Source organism: Akebia trifoliata, chromosome 2, assembly GCF_017979445.1.
Source record: "Akebia trifoliata isolate Shusen 1 chromosome 2, ASM1797944v1, whole genome shotgun sequence".
In the NCBI taxonomy this organism is placed as follows: Eukaryota; Viridiplantae; Streptophyta; class Magnoliopsida; order Ranunculales; family Lardizabalaceae; genus Akebia; species Akebia trifoliata.
The window spans coordinates 8,714,076-8,738,682 of NC_141376.1; the positions used below are offsets into that span (position 1 = coordinate 8,714,076).

General features: G+C 35.8%; 1 protein-coding gene across 1 annotated transcript in view; it reads left to right on the forward strand.

Annotated features, from left to right (window-relative positions):
• The first annotated feature begins 2,016 nt into the window (after window positions 1-2,016).
• Window positions 2,017-24,607, forward strand: part of ECA3 (endoplasmic reticulum-type calcium-transporting ATPase 3) — a 51,972-nt gene continuing 29,381 nt past the window's right edge. Inside the window, exons 1-13 of the mRNA XM_086427920.1 lie at window positions 2,017-2,161; window positions 2,334-2,384; window positions 2,517-2,550; window positions 2,798-2,815; window positions 2,971-3,107; window positions 5,826-5,900; window positions 6,129-6,174; window positions 10,814-10,873; window positions 11,002-11,082; window positions 15,515-15,600; window positions 17,966-18,067; window positions 18,673-18,726; window positions 23,080-23,181. Coding sequence (XP_086284046.1) covers window positions 2,129-2,161; window positions 2,334-2,384; window positions 2,517-2,550; window positions 2,798-2,815; window positions 2,971-3,107; window positions 5,826-5,900; window positions 6,129-6,174; window positions 10,814-10,873; window positions 11,002-11,082; window positions 15,515-15,600; window positions 17,966-18,067; window positions 18,673-18,726; window positions 23,080-23,181 — 879 coding nt within the window. The 5' untranslated portion in view covers window positions 2,017-2,128. The remainder of the gene's footprint in view (window positions 2,162-2,333; window positions 2,385-2,516; window positions 2,551-2,797; window positions 2,816-2,970; window positions 3,108-5,825; window positions 5,901-6,128; window positions 6,175-10,813; window positions 10,874-11,001; window positions 11,083-15,514; window positions 15,601-17,965; window positions 18,068-18,672; window positions 18,727-23,079; window positions 23,182-24,607) is intronic.

Below are 24,607 nucleotides of genomic sequence, written 5' to 3' on the forward strand. Positions count from 1 at the left end.
AAAAGAGATGAGACCCAAAACAATAAAAATAGTTGAAAGCTACCTTTCATTTATCCATATGTAGGAAGTGACCTTTATTATGGCTATTGTGGTGTATACTTATGTTAGTTGGCGTGGACCAATAGAGAGGTTCCATGTGTCTCACTAGTATAGGAAATAATGGGTTAAATAAGATATCGAGTGGAAGGGCCACTCTGCGGAAGAGTGGCTTTTGGATGAGACAAGCACATGTAACTTGGCAGGAGCGGAGCCAGGATTTTGCTAATGTGGGGGCAACCAAGAGTAGAAAAGAAAAATTGTGGGGACAATTAAGAGTGAAAAAAATAGTTGTGAGGGCAATAATGATAAATTTATGTCGCAAATCTGTCACAATAGCACATTATTTCATGGAATTTGAAAACTCTTGTGGGGGCAAGTGCCCCCACTCTAAATCCGCCCCTGTAACTTGGTTGAGTCCTTGTAAGGACTCAATCTGAGACACGTGAAAATGTTAAAGCACTTGACTGATCAAATGGTTATTTCATAAAAGGAACATTGCAAAAATAGAGAATCATGTCAACCTAGGATATCAATGGTAGTTATATTTTCATATTAAACGAGAAAGTAATTATTATTAGAAAAAAGTCCAGTATATTATGGATTCAACGAGATGAAAATAGAAAGTTCCTAATCACATCAAGATAACAAATAATGACAATATTTTACGTAAAGGAAAGTTACCAAGTAAAGTTTGACTATTTGAGTCTATAAATATGAGGATCACCATACTTTTGGCTCATTCTTTAAAGCATTCATTTTGTTATATTGATCATGATTTGGGAACCACTTCTAGATTTGAGGTTTTTTTAAAAAAAAAAAAAAATAATAATAATAGGGAGGCTTTCATTTAGATTCAAGTCTGGGGGTGAGGTAATATTTTTTTACATACAACCGTGTTCTTGTAGATTTTAGGACGACTTAAACATATTCATGCACGACCAACAATATTTTGCAAACTAACTTTGATATATCTTATAAGGCTGACAAGAAATGATAGATTTTAAGTATTCTTGATATGGGTTTTTTATTTTTATTTTTAAGTTGTTGTTGTAAGCATTCTAAAGAGTTAATGGATTTTTTTATTTGAGGTGGGATTCGATTTGTTATGTTTCAGAGTAATTCCTTGCTATTGTTTCTTTTTGAGGATTTCTTGTCCTCTTCTCACTATAAATTTTACTTGTAAAAAAAAAAAAAAAAAAAAAAAGACTGAAATGTATTTATCCTCAATCTCTACTAAAAAAAAAAAAAAATTGATTCCCCTCCCTTAACGAGTAATGTTCAATCATTAAACATTTTACTATTTTCTTCAATGTGAATAATCTCTTTCTTTTCCAACCCTATAACCTCAAGAATAAGATGAGAATTTGATTCGTAGAAGATAATGCATTTTTTTATATAGAAAAATAAAAAATTCTATACAAGAAGTTGAAGAGAATGGTTGAATAGGGTTAAACATAATTTATTCAATAAAATAAATGAAGAGCTCAAAGGTTATTGAATTTTGGGGAAAAAAAATAAAATTGTTGTGCATCTTTTCCAATGCAAATTACATAAGTAAGATAATTGATTCATTTTATTATCTTGGATTGGATAGATTGGATCAGTTCTATAGCTATAAGTCAAACATCTTTGCTCTAGCAAAGAATGTCACGTGGGGTGTTGAGTTGGCCAATACAAGATCCCGTCGAAATTGAGCATCCAAGAGTCAGACTTCGATGGAGTTACAAACATCGAAGAGTTGGTATTAGCGCAATCTAAATGCGACATGTGTCCAAACGATTCAAAACCCAAGTAACGAGTTTGGCCAAGCATTTGCAATGGGCACATGTCGCAATACAAGAGGTCCTCATGGTAAATCCAGCGTTAGTGCAAGTAAAGCCCACCGTTAACTCCCGTTAAGTTCATAGGGATTCTCAAATGTAATCCTAGGAATTCTTCATTTCTCTTCACATCCCAGCCGTTTGTTGGACAACGTTTGTCCAACGTCATTGAATCGTAGCAGAAAACTCCATTAACTCGCAGACGCAGATCCCACTTCATAGTTCATAACCTCCCTTTCTGTCACTCTCGCTCTTTCCTCAATACTTCCATGGAGGACGCATTCGCCAGATCTGTCACAGAGGTAGTAGCTCTTATCGCTTATTAGCTTCTAAAAGCCTTACTCGAGTTCTAAATCTCTCGTGATTTAGTTTCCATTCGATCTGACTTAATTGGAAACATGAAAGCTGTTATCTACTTCGATTGCAATTGACAATCACTGTTTGATCGTTATTTTTGTTTGTTCGATTGGTTAGGTTTTGGAATTCTTCGGTGTAGACCCGACCAAAGGCCTCACAGATTCTCAGGCATGGATATGCTCACTCTTTGATCTGTTTCTGATAATTTATCGTGCAAATTGATCGAAATCGATGAAATTTGTAGTTTTTGATTCATATTAGTCTTCATTTAGAGAAAATCAATCTCTTTGTTCTCTGCAGGTTACAGAAAATGCTAGAATTTATGGAAGAAACGGTGTGTCCCATTCTATGCTCTCCTTCAATCTGTTTTTATTATAAATTTTTTTACTTTTTATTTCGTTTGAATTATAATTTTTTCCATTTAGATTAGATTAGAAACCTTCCTTGGAAATTAAAAACAGCATCTTGGTTACTAGTTGAACTACGATGACGTTGTTTTCCAAAACTTGTCGAAAATGTATTTTGAACTGCAAATCTGATTTTTTTTCTCTTTCTCTGCATGCTCCACATGTAATCTGCAGTGCTGCCTCAAGAGGGAAGTAAGTACATCACATACACCTTTTCCCTTCAAACAATTTACTTCATCTGGGCCAGGCTCTTTTGGTGAACTGATGTTTACATTTTGCAATCCGGCCCCTAGTTTTTTGATATGTAATATAAGTCCTTATGCCTCTATGTTTCATTTTTAATGCAGGTACTCCCTTTTGGAAGTTAGTCTTGAAGCAATTTGATGATTTGCTTGTTAAGATACTGATTGTGGCTGCCCTTGTTTCATTCATTCTGGCTTTGATTGATGGAGAGACAGGCCTAACAGCATTTTTAGAACCATCTGTAAGAACAAGTTGCTGATGATATTTTTCTGTTTTGCAAGGCTGACTTTTTAAATAATTTTTCTGCTTTAAAATTTCATTTATATGTAAAATTTTTATTTATTTTTTACTTGTACTCATACAAATATGAAAGGGTTTCTTTACCAATAAAAAAAAATATGGATGGTTGTATGAGTAAGTTTTAGAAAATGATATTTTTCAAATAATTTTTCTGCTATGGTTTTTTTTTTTTTTTTGTATAAGTGTAAAATTTTCATTAAAAAGAAGAAAAAAGATAAAGGAGACCGAACTAGCCCCCAAACAAAAAAAAACGAAAAAGAAAGAGAAGAAAATACAAAAGCCCTCAGAGGGTCTAGTAGTCGGTGTGGATTTAGAGTGGGGGCAATTGCCCCCATAAGAATTTTCAAACCTACTAAGGAGTAATGAACTATTGCAATAGATAATAGCGGCGGATATATAAATCTGCCGCTATTGCTCCAATTTTTTTTTTACACTCTAAATTGCCCCCACATAAACTTTTCCACTCTTATGTTGCCCCCACAAATTCTTTTTGCACTCTTAGTTACTCCACAAAAAAGTTTCCACTCTTACATTGCCCTCCAGAAAAAAAATATAAAAATTACAATCTTAGTTTCACTCCACATGGGTAAAATCTTGGCTCTGCCCCTGTCTAGTAGCACATAAAGAATCCCATCTGAACACAAAATCTGAAAAAGAAAACCCCATGAAATCTTTGTTCAACTATGACCAAAAGTAGAGCAACCCCAATATTTCGATACCTATAGCTTTGGAAGTATTCTCCTTACCCTGAAACACCATTTTATTTCTCTCTTTCCAAATACCCCAAGCAATGGCCGGTGAAAGATTTGCCTACATATGTTTTTTTTTTATAGAGAAGATATTATAAGTCCACCTTTCCAATAGATGGAAAAAGGAAAAGGGGAATACCCAAACTACCAAAAGACTAAAAAGAGGAGCAACCAATTTTCACGGGAAAATGAGCAATGAAACTAAGGTATGATTTACAGATTCCTCGTCCCTTTTACAAAAGACAACAAAAATTTGGAACAATCCCCTTGAGAGATTAGGTTATCTAATGCTAGGATCTTCCTTAAGGAAGCAAGCCAAACAAAGAAATAGATCTTGGAAGGAATAAGGGCATACCAAATTATGAATTCGGCAAATGATCCTCGAATGAAGGAAGTAAGGCTTTATAGAAAAATCTAAATTTCTTGTCCTTGCTCTTGAACCATTCTCTTCTATCATCAACGTTCTCCCTTCAACTGGTAAGTATTAAGGAGATTAAGAAGAGATGTCACCTCAGTTAACTCTCAATCATTAAAGTTTCTCTTGAAGCTTAGGTCCCAAGCAGAATTCGTCCTGTTGCGAATCAAACAATGTTGTACCGAACAATTCTTATTTAATGAACAAGTGTACATGGAAGGGTATCGAATTGACAGAGATGAATTCCCGCACCATCTATCCTCCCAAAACCTCACTTTGTCCCCTACCCCCACACTGAAGTTAATTACCTTAATAAATTGCTTGACTATTTAAAGAATCCCTTTCCACACACTACAACAATAAGTGCTATTTGCCTTGCCACCGAGCCAACTAAATATTTTCCCCCATATTTAACTTGAATGACCCTCCTTCACAAACTTCCCCTTTCCTCCCTAAAATGCCTGAGCCACTTACCCAACAATGCTTTATTAATTGGCCTTAAGCCTCTAATCTCCAAACCTCCATTATTCTTTGGAATACAAATCAACTTCCAATTCACCAAGTGATACTTTCTCTTCCTTTCCAAATTCACTTCCACCGATTTTGGCATTGTGAATAGGGAGAGGAAATAGATTGGGATACTATTCAACATGCTTTTGATCTGGGTAACCTTCCCTTTTTTTGAAAGGTGTTTTGCTTTTCCAAGTGCTTAGTCTCTTCTCCATTCTCTCAATGATTGCTTGCCAAATGGTTTTACTACAATACGAAGCTCTTAAGGGTAAAAATCAAATAGGACTAGGGGAGAGTATTGCTGGAGGTATTGTTGTCATTTGGGACGAGATGGCTATTGAGGTTTTGGATTCCTTTTCAGGAACCTTCTTATGGCAATTATCTGTAATCAGGTTGGTGAGGAGTCTTCCAAGGTCTTCATATGGTTTGTGGGGCCAATTATAAGGGCCTTAAAGACCAATTTGGGTGGAATTAGATGATGTCGGTGGTGTATTGGACTTTTGGTGCATTGGGATGGGTGTGTGCGTGTGTGTGTATGTGTGTTGGGGGCAGGGTTTCAATGTCATGAGATATTCTTGTGGGTCTTTCTTCGATAGAGGTCTGTTTAATAGTCGAACAATCGAGAGAACACCACCTTTTGCAGATTAGACAGGTTTTGGTAAAGAGCGTTACTTCTTTATTTGAATTATCCAACAATTTTTATTCTACTTTTTCCCCCTTTGAAATGGGCAAATGGGTTAGTGGTTAGTAGTTAGCAGGTGGAGGTGGGTTTTGAACCCGGGTCAGGGTGACAACACTCACAGACTACTAGTTGTTACCTTCTAGAGACTTGATGTTCAATATTTTTTTTTATTGCATCTGGCTTCTGTATTTGATGAATTCAGCTTGTTGGTTTTATTTGACTTGACAAAGCGGGTAAAGGGTCATACCTGTCTTTTGAAAGTGCCCTCTTGTTCTATTATCTTGATTTTTGTTAGATGCACAGGTCATTTTGTTGATCCTGGTGGCAAATGCAGCAGTTGGAGTGATTACAGAGAGTAATGCTGAAAAGGCTCTTGAGGTAAGTTTATTATCTGCTAGCCATGATGACTGCACATAAGCATTAGGATTTGATATGAATAAATTGTTTAATGTTTGCATATCATTCTTTGATCAAGTCAAAGTCTAAAAGCTCCTTTTGTGGCTCCTAGTTGTTACCTCAACTATGCTTTCTCATGTATTTATTAAAACCTTTTCTTTTAGGTTATTCTTTTATAACTAATTGTGTTCTTTGTTATGCCCATTATAGGAACTGCGGGCATACCAAGCTGATGTTGCAACTGTATTACGAAATGGTTAGTAAACATTCCTTATGCTGCAACATGAAATTCACACTTAAATTTGAACTACTCGATAGGGATACAGAAACAGTTTTGAAGCATTGGTATTGAGTGTGGGAGACTGCATTTTATGCTTCTCACCTATGTTACCTAGACATCCGAAATGGGTTAATTGTTAACATTTTCTTAAATGCAATATGGTGACTCATGCTTTGCATCGATGCTCTAATCGGATAATATTACTTTTTATGTACCAGGTCCATATAATGTATCTTCTCCATTGTGTGTTTGATGCAGAACAACCTAGGTTTTATCAATTGTATGTCTGTTCTACTTTAGGAACAGTGGGGGATACCGGATAGGCTAATTAGGTGAAGAAGAAGATTGAAGGGTTACAAAGGTTAAAAGGTTTAGGCCTAAAGGGTTGAGTGGTAAGAGCGAGCATAAATTTTTGCAATACAGTGTCGTAATTAGGTTAAGGGGTATTGAGTAGGATTAGGTAATAGGGTAGATTTGGATTAGAGATTAATGGTACATGGTGTTTATGGTGAAAGAAGATTATATGCATTTCTTGATGGTTTCTTTTATGGCTTCAAAACAGAAAATAAAAGAAAAAGATTGAAAAGAAGAAGAACAATATATTTAACTTGGAATCACGCCAATGATTTTCATGGCATCACTTAGTTGAAAGCAACCGCATTCAACCAAGTTGGATTTTCCCCAAATCCAAGCAAAAGACATAACAAAGGAATTTTGTAAATTTTTATTCATCAAAAGTATCATCCTTTAAAAAAATATATCCTAAACCTGAAAGTGTTATTGGAGCTTGAGTTCCTAGTGGTGAACTGTTCTGTTTTGATCCGTGCTTGTGAAGTTTGACAGATTGAGTTATTGAATTTACTTGCCATCTCATGTTTTTCAAGTTGTGTTACGGTTACTTTTCCGTGTAATCTATTGAAAGCATTCACTTGGTTATGTCAACACTCAAACATTAATTTTCCCATAGATATATTTAATCCTTACGTAGTCTCCATAGATGGATAGACAACCGTTTTTGTTCCCCCGTTTTCCTTGGCCACAATACTCCATATTGAGGGGGTGGTACCAAATGATTTCTTTTTTATTGATGGGTCATGAACTGGGTTTGAGCAAAGCCCAAACCATTGTTCTTTGCATCATGATTCCATTGGCCACCAGTTTAGGTTTCATAGATTGTTTGTTATCACACCCTTCATCGTGCCAGTAAACCATTGCACTTGCTGGCCAAATAGGACATTTTATGATAAATTTTGTATATAGGAAACGATTCCTTATTTTAGTCATCTTCTGTTTCTTGCCCTATGAATTTTCTCATTTCATAAATCACAATGAGAAAAGGTTGGTATTTTTTCCTAGTTAAGAAAGTATGTCGCTAGTAAAACTTGGGTGCTTGGTTTTTAGTAACATATGAGTACGTAAAATATGAAGTAACATGAGCTAGGAGAGAGTGTTTTTTATGAAATAGATACTCTATTTAAACCACTTCTAGATAGGGAGACCACAAGGGCCAAACATCATTTGGGCTAATCCAACTGTTTATCCACCATTTTACCCTAACGTGTTTTCTATGGAAAAAGATCCTTTATTTAAACCACTTCTAGATAAGGAGACCACAAGGGCCAAACATCATTTGCACTAATCCAACTGTTTATCCACCCTTTTACTAATTCTAATGTGATATGTTGGATTTGCAAGTCTTGAGGGGATCCATTACCATTAGCCCACTTAATAATACTCTTGTGAATTATATTAACAAATGGCCTTTATCCACTGCCGACCATAAAATCCATCGTTGATCTGGATACTGATGTGTTCATGCTATGTTGACTCATTGCCCTATTAGTGTTTGAAGCTTGGGTTGTAATCAACTGAATCTATTTGCACATGTTATTGGGATGAAGTGGTATAGACTGTTGTCCCACTCTTTGTGTAGGGTGCCATTTCAAGTTTGTTTCTTGTAGTATATGTCCTGGCCCTGTCGATGCGCTATGGACTGGACGTGGAAAGGGATGCATAGACCTCATGAAGTCAAAATGGAGCCGTCATGTTGCGGGGTGTAATAGCAGGGAGGAACATGATTAGTCTCAAATTGGGCAAGAGAATGTTCAAAGTAGGGATGGCAATGTTCCGTAAAAATCCGGTATCTGATCTGATAAAAATATAGGGTTCAGAATAAGGTTTTCAATGTTCAGATTGGATTCATATTGGATTTTACAGATCCAATTAAACTTCGGATCGATTTCAGATGAATCTTGACCGAATCCGAAAAACCCCCGAACCAATCTCTCGTTTAAACGAACAATCAACACTACTAGTAACAGTCAACTCCAATGACCATATTTGTTAGAATAAAACAAAAAAATTCATTTTCTCTTACCCAAACCCCATGACTTTTTTAGTAAAATAAAACAAAAAATTATTTTCTCTTACCCAATGCACTCAATCTCTCCGTCTCCATCTTCCAGAAACAAAATACCTCTTCTTCTCCCCATCCCCAAAACCCATCCTCCTTAACCCCTTCTCTTTCTCTTTTTCTCTTTCTCTCGTTCTATCTTTCAAAATTCTCTAAATACACCTTACAAATCCCTTCTCATCACTCCATTTCCCTCTTTGGCTTCTTTTTTAGGTTTCTAGAGTTTGTAAGTTGTTCTCTCTTCTTAGTTAGATTGAAACCTTGAAAATCAAGTGATTTCAAAGATTTCACAGTTGATGTGTACGATTGATCCATGGTTTTGTTAGGGTTTTTGGATTTGAGGAGATATCGCTTGATCTTTTGAAGATTGTTCTATTGTGATTAATTTTTTAATTTTGACAAATTTGCCGTCCTTCAAGTCGTTGGCCCTTATTCAATTAAGTTCGAGATGATATGTTCTTTGGAGGAGTTCAATTCAAACTAAGGGTGTAATATAGGTATAATAATTTTTTTCAATTTTAGTATTTATTTCCTAGTAAGTTTAATTTTATACTTTAAATTTATACTTTAAAGTAGTTGACCTTTGTTTCAATTCACTTCTTCTTTGTCATCCTCCTCCCCCCCTCTATACCTCTTTGTGAAAATTTATGGTTGGGATGGATTTTTGGGGGAAAAAAATCAAGTTATCCTCTTCTTGGATCGGATTGGTTTCGAATTACTCCAATTTTTTAACCGATCGGATCTGGATCTTAGAGTAAAACTTTCGGATCAGTATCAGGTAGACATTGATTTGGTACCGAACCGATCCATTGCCAACCCTAGTTCAATGCTTGGGCTACAGGGACAAACTAGACCTTGCATGGTATGATGTGTTTTAAAGTTGTGCGGTCTTTGGACAAAAGTAGACAATATCGGATTTGGTATGAGATTGAGATGTTACAAATGGTATTAGAGCCGAGGATGACTCTTCCGTTTGGTGGAGAGGTTGCACGGCCCCGTAAGTGTGGTACTGGTTGGATGTGGAAAGGACCATGGTTTAAAGTATTGTATTTTGGAATGTATCGCATATCGGTTTTTTAACATTCCGATACTATAGAATTATAGAATCGAAACATTCATCATTTTTTGGTTTTGATTTTGATTTCATCTGTGAGAGGGTAAAACTTGAGAGGCCTAACGAGAGAATCTAAAGAAGAAGAAGGAGAGAGAGAGAGAGAGAGAGAGAGAGAGAGAGAGAGAGAGAGAGAGAGAGAGAGAGAGAGAGAGAACTTCTTGGATTTCGGATTTGTGGCGGAGATCTATGCATAGTCCTTTATTCTCACCTTTGTTTTTTCCCCAAAATGTGAGTAAAGGATCGTGTTTTGAATTGATGAATGCCCTTGACCCCAGTCTCTTCTCAAAGATTGCTCATTTAAATAACTCCTTCCTTATGTCAGTAAATATTTGAGATACCATTTTGTTTTCAAACTGATGCCATCCCTCTTCACCTTGGTTTCCACTGAAAGATATTTTTTTTGATGTATCGAATTTATCGGTATTTAAGAAAATCGAAACATTGAAACAATAAGAGATTTTAAGCCATGGAAAGGACTGCGAAGACTGCGTTACGTCGAAGTAGAGTTGTCATGTTGCGTGGTGGAATAGCAAGGAGGAGTGCAATTAGTCTCACATTGGGTAGGAGAACATTTAGAGCCCAATCTCTTAGGACAAACCAGACCTTACATGGTACAACGTGCTTTAAAGCTGTGCAGGCTTCGGCTCAAAGCGGACAATATCGTATTGTTGTGTATCTGGGGCATTACAATATATGTTAATTCGCCTTGTACAACATCACAAATACATTTTTCTTGTTTCTATTGTGCCATTGTTTAATATTTTACATGATTTCTACCATTGGTTGGCAAGGTTTTCAAAGAATATTTTAGTTTGTTCCCTGTATATTGCTTTGCACCTTCACCTATATAGTATGTAGTGCTTGTTTCATTTCAGGCAAGGTTTTGATAAAATGCTTCTAAAATTTTAGAAGCAATTTGAAGGTTCCTCCTTGGTGAGGTGGTAAAGTTTATGTGTGGTGATACCATAGACCTGGGGATCAAAACCCATTTTCACACTAAACCTATAAAAAATAAAAATAAAAAATAAAACTATGAGCAATTACTAGTGGCTTTGGAAGATAATCACATGGGAAACAATCCCTTGCAGGTTGCTTCTCAATATTACCTGCAACGGACCTTGTACCTGGAGATATTGTGGAAGTTGGAGGTATGTTGACCACTTAACGAAAAGGAAAGCTTTTATCTTAGTTGAAGCTCCTGCTTTTCTGTCAAACGTGCTACTTTAGAAAAACCCTGATTGATATGTTTTGTTTTGTTTTCTTTTGCATGGAATAGTGGGATGCAAAGTTCCTGCTGATATGAGAATGATTGAGATGCTAAATAATCAACTACGTGTTGATCAAGCAATCCTTACAGGTATATGTTTCAGTCATCTAGTTCAAATGATTTGAATTTATATTTAAAAAAATGATCCATTATTTTCTTATTATTATTTGTAGTTCTAAGGATTTTTTTTTTTTTTGATAAGCAAATAATTTTATTAAGAAGAAAAGGGAGTTCTATCTGCTCATCTGTTTTGTTTTTTTTTAAAGATATGATGCTTGCATTTCAGGATTCTTTTCTTACTGCAGCCATTATCCAAAAAATAGTGCTGGCTTCAACATTATCCCTTATAATGGTGGTACCTAAGGTCATGATTGCTTCAAGAAATGAATCAAATGATAACATGGTAATGGGTAGCTATTCACTGAGGTAATGTGAGAACTATAGAGCTCGAGGGTGCAATTAGGCATGGTAAAAATGGGTTAAAGAGGCCATTTACTGATATAATTAGGTGTAAGAAGATTTAATGTTTCTGGTTTAAAGAAGGGTAGAACAGATACTGGAACGAGGGTTTGATGTATAGGATTATTGGGGTTTTAAGGACTATGACAGTAAATGGGACCATTATTATACAGGGTCTAGGGTAGAGTTTTGAATGGTAAATATGGATTTGGGATTGGTTCAACGAAGAGAATGATCAAACAGTTGGATATTGATTATAGGACTACTACTGAAGTGCGAAGGGACTGTTTAGTAGCTAGAATCAGTGTAGACGTTATTAAGTTATAGGATTGCTGTTTGACATGATTGCAGGGAACAGATTTTGGATATCAATTATGGGACTATTATTGAAGTGCAAAGGTCTGTTTGGTCACGGGAATCCTTGTAGACATAATGAAGTTAACGGATTGTTGTTTGATAGGATAACAGGGAGTAGATTAGCATCAGTATAGGGTGATTTAGAATTTCAGGACTGAATTGAAGGTTGATGCAAGTGACTGGTTAAGGAAGATGTAGGAATGCTTTTTAAGACCAATAGGGGTTGGAGGAATGGGTTATAATGGCTGGAATTGCATCAGACTAGAAATTTTAAGAAATAGAGAGGATATGAGCCATGTGACCAAAAATTTCACCTACTCTAGGTGATTCTTCATCTCTGTTTCACTGATTGACAATTTCCTATTGTTAAGAGATGCACCTAACCCTTGCAGCAGTCGGCATCTTGGGGGAAGAAAACCGATTATTGAACATTGAATAAATGAGAGTACAGACCACAGACTTATATATCGAGGAACTGTACTACAACCTTATTTCCCCTTTCTAATGAGAGTCCAAACTTATAAACATAATTTCGGATGAATTACACAAAAAATAGCAATCTCTAAATTCAAAATTTCAAAAACTAGAAGAGACTGCAAATGGAAAGTACCCTAAGTCCTAAAGCCAACATACCAGCTATTAAGTAACTGTTATAAAGACTCAAATTTCCTACTGAAAAAGAATATTGACTTCTAAAACTAATTAATAATTGTTGGCATGTTGCTTGATTTCCACCCATGGGCTGCTGAACCACAGCCTACAGGCTTCTCAATTTGTTTGCACCAACAGTCAACTTGCAAGTGTCATGGTCCAAAACCATAATATGGCTGGACCCTAAGAAAGACAGATGACTGGGTGAATCTAACCTTGCACATTTTTCCTGTTGTTACCATCCTTCGTGGCTTTGCAAAGGGGATGCTTCTGATAGTCATCACTAGGCTTCACTTTTTTTTTGTTCATTAGCTTCCGAATAACATGGCTATTGTTTGCAAATAGAAAAGTTGTGATTTGGTGGATGTTTAGTATCAAAATACATTCATCGCTTCTTTTTCTGATTGAAAGGTTTTGTTTATATTGCTCTTTTGCTTTGAGTATATGCTCTTCTAATCTTTCATTTGCCCTTAATTATATCAAACTCGTATTTATTGATTATCAATTAGGTTTTAAAATAAATGTTACTCCCTTATTAGTTGGTTATGAGAGTACCTTTTATAGTCTCTCAGTGTACTTCATGTCCTTGTTTACTATCCTGGTCAACATTGCCAAGCAATTGGAAAGATTGATTTAAGCATTACTTGTGGCATGATTCAGAGGGAAATTGTAAATATCATTTAGTAGAGTGGAAGATCCTTAGTTTTCTCAACTATGACGTTTGTTTAGGATTCAGTAAGGCCAAATAAATGAATTTGGTTGGTTGGGGAAATGGTTATGCAGATTGTGGGAAATTGTTGTTTGTAAGTATGGTATGAGGAATTTTGTTTTGGACTGCTAGGACATTCGGACCTCTTATGGCTGCAGTGTTTGTAGAGGCATCGTAAATATCTATTGGGTATTTGAAAAGGAAGGAATAGAAGAATCTCTGAAGATAAGAGGGGGGGGGGGGGGGATGATACACAAAATCTTCCTTAATGTTAAAGCTCGTGTTTCAGTGTGCCAATATTTTTAAGGAATGTAATCTTTTCTTCAGACTTCATTGTAAGATGAGATCTTACTGTGAGTGGTAATATCACAAACCTTGGGATCAAAACCCCTCCATTTACCATTATGTCTAGCAAAAATGGAAAAGAGAAAAAAAGATGGGATATTATTGTGAATGGGGTAAGATGATAACTGTTTTCCTGTTTTTTTTTTGCTTACCCATATCGGTCTTCTCAATGTCATTTCTTTTCTTTCTCTCTTTTTGTTCCTCATTCTTGTCATTAATAAAATTTATGCATATAATAAACCCCTTATTAGTTGATTTCTGAATTTTTTTATACATTTCTACATGTTCTTGTTTCTTTACATTTTTCATAACTTCAATCATATAAATGATTGGCAAGAAATGAATGGCATAGACATTCCCAAAACTTATCAATTGAGGTTGATTTTTTATTTTTTATTTGATTAAATGGGTGATTTTGTTATTTTTAAATGTATTTAGTGCAAATTGAGGTCTCTAAAAGGGGAAGAAGAAGATGGAAAAATGGCATGGTTGAAGGTAGCATGCCTTGATTGAAGACAGAGAGTTTAGATGTATTGAAAGTGCCTGTAAAATGAATAAATATTGCAATTCTCATGAACTTTGTTTTGGATTTTGAAGTACTATTATTAATTTCATAATTGACAACTAGCAATGTCTAGGTATCATAGAATGCATGACTACAATACATCAAGATTCCATTCTTTGGAGAGATTATGGCACCCTTAAGCATGATTTTAAGCACACACACATACACACACATTAGAGTTCGCCCATGCCTACAGCATGGGCACCTCTTTGGGGTTAGGGGGGGAAAGAGGAAAATAATAAAGTTGGAGGGCATTATTAAAAATCTTTGGGGTTAAAGGTGTAAAGGAGGAAAGATGGTAAAGTTATAGGGGTATTATTGAAAAAGGAGGGGGAGGAGAGGAAAGACAATAAAGTTGAACCGGGTGAAGAGAAAAGATGATAAAGTGTGGGGTAGTGTGGACCCCACTCCACTATAGTTGGATGGGATGTTTATCCCCCATAACTGAAGCAAGGAGTGGGACCCGCAACTGTGTTTTATAATATATATATGTTGTGCACTCTTCTCCACTGGTCTATTTTAAGATCTTCTTTTGAATTTTCCATTGGGAAAACGCTTCTCATTTACTCACATTTGTATACATACATTCAAATTTCAACTTTTCACATGTTATAGAGGAGTAGCATATACCTAGCATGTTGAAAACTTCCAAAATTTTGGTAGGATGGCCAAGCTCCATGCTTCCCCATCCTCTACTAAGTACTAAGGGATGGACTTGATGAGATGGTCAGCTACTTGTAGATTTGATTGGTGGGACACATGGTTCCTTTGTTGCTTGCAAGTAGAAGAAAACCTAATTTTTCTTGGGTCTTGAAACTAAACCGATACTTGGGACTTGTACAAAGTTCCTCAAAAATTTCTATTGAATTTTTTTTTACATGAAATAATTTAAAATTAACAAAATATGCATGAGATCAAGATCTGGGTTTTAGTTGTGGTCTTCTTTGCTTATTTTGTTGACTCTCATGTTTCATTGTTTCTAGCTTGGAATATTATTGAAATGACTACTTAGGTCTTGTATAAGAGGCTGATTGTAGTTTTGCTTCAGACTTAAAAAACACAAATTAGGTTCTTTGACATGTATCTTTTCTTTGTTTGTCACTCTGTTGTACTTATGTTGCTTAAAAAGCTTGCATGTGCTTTCTTTGAAAACTTATCTTGTGCAAATGTATGTGCATTTTTTGTTTGATAAATGGCAAATGTATATGGATTTGAGGGTGGTGTTTGGAGATGTATCCACATGCGTGCTTTTCTATATTCATGCATCTTAATTTTTTCTTTATATGTTTGTTCTGTTTCTTTATTCTATGTTTCTATGTTGTTCTTGTCACCATGGCAAGTTCAGTATGGTCGGTGGTGTTTTATGTTCTCTTCAATATTTGACAAGCATGGATTGGGTTACATTTTGACCAAAGGTGGTTGTTTGTTGATGATAGGTGAGAGCTGTTCTGTGGCAAAGGAGCTTGGATCCACCTTGGCAACAAATGCCGTGTACCAAGATAAGACAAACATTCTTTTCTCGGTAAGTATTTAAGAATTTGTTCTAAAATAAAAAGTATTCATCGACTTTTCAAGTTGATCTTCTTCACTTAATTCTTTGCTCGTGTTAAGCGAGGTTTAAAATTATGTTTCAGAGGAATATTTTGTTCAAGGAAAAAATTGAAACATTCATCGAATTGGAATAAAACATTCTGAAGCATTCAGAAAATTTTGAAACATTCCCTAAAACATTTCAAAATATTTATAAAACTAACATTTTTAATGATTTATCAATCAAAAAAAAAACTAACATTTTAATGATATATGTTGTAAACAAAAACTTGTTTTAGGTTATAAATAACTCTTACAACTAGTTTTGTCAAATATCACACTTTTTAACACCAATATGCATACGTAAATCTGCTCATTTTTCTTTCAAATTCTTTTCTTGTTCTCAAGGTTTGAAGGTTGAAGGAGATAAGATCCAACATAAAGATGAGGATAAACGTTATACTCTAGAGGTTGCATATGACGGGGTTTGTGGAGAAAAATCAAGAGTTTTTGGCTAGACATTGAAGATGAGGACATTTTGATTAGTATCTTAGACAGGATTAAGTTGAAGGGGTATGTCATTAGTTTGAAAACACATAGGGACGTTTCAAATATTCATCAAATAATGGTTCCCTTAGAAATAGTCATTGTTTATAACTTGTCCTCCCATTTTGATTTGATTTCATTGTGTTCCGATTCATCTTAGAATGTGTTAGCCAAAACATTTCGAGACAAGCCGGAACTACTGAAGCATTTTAAGACAAGCTGGCATAGACTAAAACATTCGTTGGAATTGATTCCAAGTGTGTTTTCTATAACAATGTTTAAATAATGGTACCTATCGGTTTGAGTTGGTGTTTTTAGAGGCGTATGAGGCTTAGCCTCGAGGTGCACCTCAAGATGAGGCTCATTAAAAACTCCCTGAGGCATAAAGTTGAAACCTTAAAGCAGCTAAGGCTTACGCCTCAAACCTTGAGGCACTTAAAAGGCATACGACTTTTGGCCGAGGCATACGCCTCACATTAATCTTTTTTAGATAATGCATTTCTTCATCATTCTTCTTATTCTTTACTTGCTAATTTACTTCTTTATTTCTTTTTAATTACCCAAGTAAGATTTTATAATTTTTTTTACTTCTATTTCTTTATTATTGCTAATATGCAATAAAATTGTAATGTTTAGAAATGAATTCGAATGCAAAACAGTAGTATATACAAAGAAAATCATTAAGCTGATTTATATAAAAAAAATCGTAGTATTTAGTATTATACAAATGAAGTTTGTGACAAAATAATATTAGTTAATTTTTGTAATGAATAAAAAAAAGTTAGTTATTATAGAAACTTTAATACAAAATATTTCTATTTAGCTAAATATAAAGTACTAATATTTTATATTATTATTTATCGTTATGGATTAAAACTTGAAATTTGACTATGTTGGTTTGAAATTTAGAAATATGCAATGACTATCCTAATTTTGTGTTTTTAATATTGTATTATTTATTTATAAATATCATGCCTTTGCGGCTTACACTTTATGCTTTGAGGCTTATGCCAGCCTCAAGGCGTTGTCCAACTGAGCGCGTTGTTTCGTGTCTGAAAACAACCGTGATGTTTGGTATAACCAACCATTTACAAAATCCTTGTTATGGATTCAATGTTTTTGCCATTTTGTAGTCCATCTCTTTTCTTTGGAGTTTCAATTGTGATGATTCTAAAATGAGACTTTTCATTCCTTTTTTCTACACCTATAAAACACCCCTTTGTATACTTTCAACACAAAAAGAAGCAGCAAAATTGTGCCATTAGCCTGGTAAAATACTAGGGGCACAGTGCTAGTTCTAGAAGTGAAATAAATTTTAAGGTCTGGCATTTATGTTAATAATGATATCAATTCAATTGCGCAAATGCTGAAATTAAGGTCATCAGGTTAGGATTTTGTTTCTGCTAGTAATACATGTGAATTTTTCGTATTTATTTATAAAAGGGAAATTTCCATTTTTGTAAGGGAGCCTAAAGCTATTCTTATTTGTAAGAGTGTGGATACGGCCTTTGCTAACATTGGCTACCAAGTATGAAAAGTTCACCGAGTAGGAGAGGTGACTTCTGTTTATCGCATAAAAAGAGATAATGAATTTTTGGTATCAATCACAAAGAAGGGAGGATAAGCCTTGGAGATTGGTTGAGGAGAACGGAGAGAATAAATGGTTGTCTGAGAGAGAAAAAGCTTCCTTTTATAAGGGATAGCTATCCTTTCACGTGGAATTTATGCTCAACTTAGCACCATTATAACTTGTAGATGCTTAGTAAATAATTATGAGTAATGAACGATTTTCGACTTATGTTCTTTGCCAGGGTACAGTAGTGGTTGCTGGTAGAGCAAGAGCTGTTGTTGTTGGAGTTGGCTCCAACACTGCAATGGGTGGTATTCGTGATGCAATGTTAAGAACGGAAGATGTAAGCATGTCTCGATTTCTCTTTTTGGAATTGAGCATTTGAACCTTTTTTGCTGATGTCTGTATTTCATTTTTCATTTTTAATTTCTTAGCTTATACTATGGTTTAGAGTTACCAGAAACCAGTTTCCCCTTATAGATGCCAGTTCCCTACTTACCATTTATCACATTTTCCCTGCAGTAGGATGTTCATAGTTACAAATGTTATAAATAATATTTTTTGCTACATCTGTTTCTCTGTCTGAAAATTGTTATATTTTATGATTTATTCTCTGTACTTGTGCATTCACCTCAAACATCCATGGTAGTACAATTAACTTCATCTATCCCATTGAACCAAGAGTTGATAATTTCGATCCTTCGGCTCTTATTCTTTTGGTGCAAGTTCTTTTTGAGGACTTTTTGATTCGATGGGGTATTATTTGTAGTTTGGAATTTTCTTAGTTTTTGTTTGTTTTCTTATGCTCTTTTTTGTTTTTTCTGGTGGGTCACCTCAACCTACCCCTTCGATGTATCTTTAATGCCCTTTTTCTATAAAAAAACCCTCATCATGAGCTGTAACATTCTGCTCCATAAGAAAAATAATCCGTACTATTATTGGTTGCAGGAAGTGACACCGTTGAAAAAGAAGCTCGATGAATTTGGTACCTTTTTGGCTAAGGTGAATATCTATTATCTACCCTCCTCTCTATTCTCCTCTCTATTCTTTGATGCTGATTAAGCTCTTGACTAACATATTTTGAGTTAGAAAGTTTTCTGATAGTGGGCATATATGGTTTGATGTTGCTTGCCTGGGGTAGGATAAAAGAATAGAAAGGATTCTAAAAAGGATAGATATCCTATCAATTTCTAATGAAAAAACTAGTATCCATTTCTTTTTTTGTATAGACAATGCTTTAGTGGCTTGGAAACTCTTGTACATAAAATATACAGAGAGTAAATCTATTTCATCATCTTCATCATAGACAGGGGTGCTATGGTGTAACGGTTATAACATCTGTCACCTAGAGTTAGGTGTAAGCTCGCCCCGGAGCTACCTGGGAGCACCCATGTAACAATATGTAAGGCTTGATATAAAGCCATGTCACCCCCGTACCAGGGCATATCTGTTAGCTTAGAGGTACATGTCAGCCCCGTACCAGGGCATACTTGTTAGCTTAGTGGCATTTCTGTAATAAGGGAGTATGACCGGCCTCTATTTTTGATGTTTCCTTCTGGAAACCTAGGAAAGACTTAGCGTACTCTTTGTAGGAACGGTGTCTAGTGCTTCCCAATCCTCGGTCGACATCCACGTTGACTGAAGCTCTCAAGCCCAGCTCCGTGGAAGTCCCGTGTGTCATAGGATCATCTATTGTTTTGTAACGCACCTTTATGCTTTTGTAACGCGTTACCCCGTGTAATCAATATTATATCAACAAAGTTTCCTCCGGGCTTTGCCTCGTGTTGCCTCGTTTACTTATTTGCTAGCTACGTGTGTGTGGTGTACGATCATTTTACAGGCTTGCAAGTGGATTTGACCCCCTTGCGCCGCACGACCTCGATTCGAAAGAATACGGCCGTGCCACATGGGCTAGCTTGCAGCCTGGCCTACACTGGAGAGAGCTTGGGCAATCTCATTTATCCTGAAGTATTTTCCAGTTGGGTCAGGTAAAGCCCAAGTATTGAGAGGATCGGGCTTGGGCTTTGGAAACAAACTTGTTGGGTGGTCCTTGTTTCTATTCACTTTCTCCCTGTTTCTCTTGCAAAGAACAAACTGCTACTGGCTCGTAAATTAGCCCGAATGTAGTCGGATTGGGCTTGGGCTTGCAACTTTTTCTAAACGTGTGACCAATCTTTCTTGGTGAGTTTTCACCCCTAAGTTCTAGGCCTGATCCGAATTATTCAGGACTACCAATAGCAATCCTATTTCTCCATTCAACTCAATCTAGAGTGGTAAATTTTTTCAAGACATGTGTCTTTAGGTCTTAGTATCCCCATCCATGTTTCTTTGTTACTGGAAGTGCTAGGAAGCCGCTTTATGTTGGGAACGTGTTATCAAAAACGTGAAATTGAATTATTTTATGACTTCAAGCATGATTCCAAAGTGAGAATGACATGCCGGGCAGAAGATTGATTCTAGTGCTCGTTGTAGGTGATCCTATTACCCGCTTTTGGCCTTTGACTTGTATGAGAGTGGTTCTTATAAATGCTGTCATTGGTCATGGCACGAGTCTTACACCTACTCCCAACATAATACAACCCTCTTTGGTTTATGCTTGGAACCAAGAATGCATGCTTAATGTTCACGCGATGAGTGTGTTGATTCTAGAAGGAAGTTGAAAGTGACAGGCTTAGTGTGCAAGCTTGATCTGGAGAAAGTGTATGACCATGTGAGTTGATGCTTTCTGAGATTTTTATTATTTCAAATGGGCTTTGGGGAAAATGGATCAAGTGGGTTATGAAGTGTGTATCTACTCTTTTCTAAATTTTAGTCAATGGGTTCCTGTTGGATTTTTCAGGAGTTCAAGAAGTCTGAGGAAAGAAGATTTGCTCTCGTCATTCCTGTTCATTCTAGTGGTCGAAGCTCTTGGTAGGATGGTATCTAAGGAAGTGTCTAATGGATATTTTTCTGGTTTTAAATTTGAGCCAAATGGGCTGTTAATTTCTCACATTTAGTTTGCGGATGATACTCTGGTGTTCTTGGATCACTGTCGACACAATTAATATCTCACATTCAATTTGCGGATGACACTCTTAGTGGAATTTTGTGTTTCTTTGAAGTGATTTTTGATCTCTCGGTTATAATCCATATAAGAGTAAGGATTTTTTGTCTAGGGATGTTCCAAGGGTGGAGTTGTTGGCTGCTTCGTTTGGGTTCTAGGTTGGGGCCTATCCATCTTCTTTCTTGGGGTTACCCTTGGGAGCAGCTTATAATAGCAAGAGATTTGAGATTTGGTCATTGAGAAGGTTGGGAAGGGGTTAAGTTCATGGAAAGCAAGTTTTCTTTTTAAAAGGGGGGATGACTCTAACTAAAAGTTTATTATTTAGTATTCCTAATTATTTTCATTTCCTTTTTCTCCATGCCTAGAAGTGTGGAAATAAAACTTGATAAATTTTGTTGAGATTTCTTCTAGCACGATTAAGAGGGAGGGAAGAAGTATCATTTGGTGATTTGGCGTTGGGGTTTATAGGTTGGATTGATGAATTTAACTCTTCTAGTGAAATGACTTTGGAGGTTTGGTGTAGGGGGAGATAATATTTGGAGAATGGTCATTATTGAGAAATTTGGGGTTCAAAAGTTTGGATGGGAGAGTGGGGTTGCAAAGGGTTCTTATGATGTGGGGTTCGGGAAGGGATTTTGAAGAGGCTCCTACTTTTTCGCAAGTTAAATCACGGTTGGAAGAGGCAATAAGAACTGGTTCTAGGAGGATAGGTGGCTTAGGGAATTTTCTTTTATATATCTATTTTCGAAGCTTATGAGGTGTCTCTAAAGAAAGGTCAAACGAACACTTCATGGGATTTGGGTTCAGAAGATCATTTAATGACTGGGAAGTGGAGAACTTGGGTTGACTGATTGTTTTCATAGAGTTGACTTCGATTTGTGATGACTCAGAGGATTGAAGGATTTGGGATAGATCGCGGGAGGGTTTGTTTTCAATTCGATCTAGTATCTTGCTAGGGTTTGTTTTCATAGAGTTGCTTCTTTCATTTGGGGTATGAAGGTGCCTTTTAAAGTCTCGGTGTTTATTTGGTTAGCGGTGTTGGGGAGGTTAACTATTTTGGACCAGATTATTAGGAGAGGATTTCAATCACCAAACTTTTGTTGTATGTGTAAGGTGGACGGATAATTGACGGATCATATTCTTGTTCATTTCCTAGTTGCCCAATATATTTGGTCTTAGTTCCTATCTTTGTTTGGCTTAGTTGGTTGTCTACCACTCACAGTGCATGTGTTATTCGTGTCTTGGTTGGCTTGGGGCTTCTCGTTCTCGAAGCTAAGCAAATTCCTTGGAGTCTTATAGAATTTGCTATATGTTGGGGTCTTTGGAAGGAAAGACATAGCCGTATATTTGAGGGGAGGGGAGCACTCACTTTAGGATCTAATCACCTTAGTTTTTGCCTCTTTATTTATTTATTTATTTTTGGTAAACTATTTAAGGACTTTAAGGGAGTTTTCTTTGAAAATTTTCTTGTAAGGTGGGATGGGGTTTGTAATCTTGCTGCAGTGTAAGAGCCCTTGTTGGGGGTTTTGGTTGTTTGTCCATTGCTTTGGGCTGGTCATCTTGTCCTCCCTTTCTTAATTAAATTTTTTTATTCATAAAAAGAAAATCATAATTTTCTTAATTAGATGTAAAAATTGTCAAATAGGAAGATGGGGGGGGGGGGGGGGGTAAGAATAGAACATTAATGGTTGGTTTGGAAGAAAATGTGTTACAGTGGTGGTAGATTTCCAAAAATATGGAAGGTTACAAAGGATTCAAGAAGGTGGAATCATGTTTCCTGAAGCCATTTGGACAGGCTTTAAGAGTAGAAAACTTAGATTGTTTAGTTTTTTCCCTATCTGTTTCATCATTATTTACTTTTATAGCTTTTTCTGATGAGAAGATTTTTCCTTTTACTGTGAACCTTAATGGGAAGGGGACTCGCCCCTCCCCCCCCCACCTCTTTTGGAGGCTTGCATTTTGCTTGTTGTCTAAGACAAAATTAGGACTCTTGATCAACTTAGACTTGTCCTACTTTCTTTGAAAGTAAAGCTGAAATTGAATTTTTTTATATTTCCTTACTTTTCTCCGTTAAGTATTGAAGATGATGAGTACACGAACAAAGAAGCATATTTTCTTTGCATAAAAAATGTTTATTTACATGTGTTTTGCTTGGGAAACTGTGACACAGAAGGTAAGTGTCATTCCTCTGGCCAACTCCCTCGTATGTTATGAAAATTTTTACTAAATCCTTTTCTAACTTAACCATGTGCTCCATTTCAAGTGGTGGTTATAGTGGCTCATCCTTACCTGTAATGTTCATTTTGTTTTAGGTCATTGCAGGAATCTGTGTACTGGTATGGGTTGTAAACATTGGGCACTTTCGTGATCCTTCTCATGGTGGCTTCTTGCGAGGTGCAATCCATTACTTCAAGGTATTTTGGGGGGATTATATGAATCTGCCTTCTTTTAGAATTATGCAATGGTTGGGGATACCCACTGCCTCTTCTGTACTTTATTTTTATATACTTTTTTAGGAAATTCTCGCTTGATTAGTAAAAAAAAGTTACTAATTTGTGAAAGCATGTAAGTTCCATAAAATATATTTAAACAAGAATACACAAAAGCTGTGTTATAAAATACACGATTCTTATGCAAAGGAAAATGAAAATGGAGTCTCCTTACATAATTTTCTGCACTAAAACAGTGGTCAGATATCTTGCAAAGGAAATTGTCCTCATTGCTTTCCTCTAAAATATTTTTAGAGCTGTTAAATTCTTATGTCAAATGGAGAGAAAAAAAATGACCCATTTGAGTAATTATATTATTTGTGATTATGACAATTTAGTGTAATTTTCTTTAGTTTTTTGTTTAACGAATCACATCTTAAAACTTGAGTTGTTCTTGGATTTATGGCCTTAGACAGCATTGAATTGGAGGAGAAATGATCATTTAGCTGACCCCCAATTTTTTGGATAAGGCTTTGATGGTGATAATGAGTTCTTGTCTGATTACTTAAATTATGCTTGTCCGATGCAAACATTTGTCTCTTTCCTTTGCACATGCACTTTGTATAAATAGAGTGCATATTTTGAAGTTTTATATCTAGTTTAATTTATTTGAAGTTTTGGTAGTTCATATTAAATACTGATGAACTGATAGTGCTTATGCTTAAACTGTTAATGTCATTCCTTGCCTGCTTGAATGTAGTTCAGATCCTCTCAAAATATCAATGGCTTGGTGAATGTGTGATGGGAAAGAATGCGCAGGAAATATTGCCGCATTTTGACCTTTCTTATCTTACACAAATACGATGCCTGATCGTTAACCTTTATTTTTCTGTTTAATTGATTGGAAACTGTCTGATATGGATTTCTTACTCCAAAGGGAATGTCCAGAATGAAGCTATGATCCTCATCATCAAAGAATTGTCCCAAATACCTAGTTCTGGTTGAATCATTCGTCTATTCAATTCTCTCTAAAGCAAAGTATTCCAATTATTTATGTATTTTTTATATCTAGCTGCTCTCATTGCCTCAATCCATTTCCGTTGTGCTCTTCCTTCTTGCTCTTTTAAAACCGCAACCATCATATCCTCATTGGTTCTATCATCAATCTTCGTTTCACATTATCAAATCATCTCTATCGATTTGCCTTAGTTTATCAGTGATTGGGGCTACTGTATTTTCATGAATTTGTTAATGATTTTTATCTTTCTTAGTCCATCCATTTCCACTCATCCATCTTAACATCCTCAGCTCTGTTATGCTCTTTTTAGGTGAACTTGTTTTCCTTTGATTGTTGACATTACATTTCCTGGAGTGTAGTCAGTTTTATTTCCATCTTAATAAAATTGTCTTT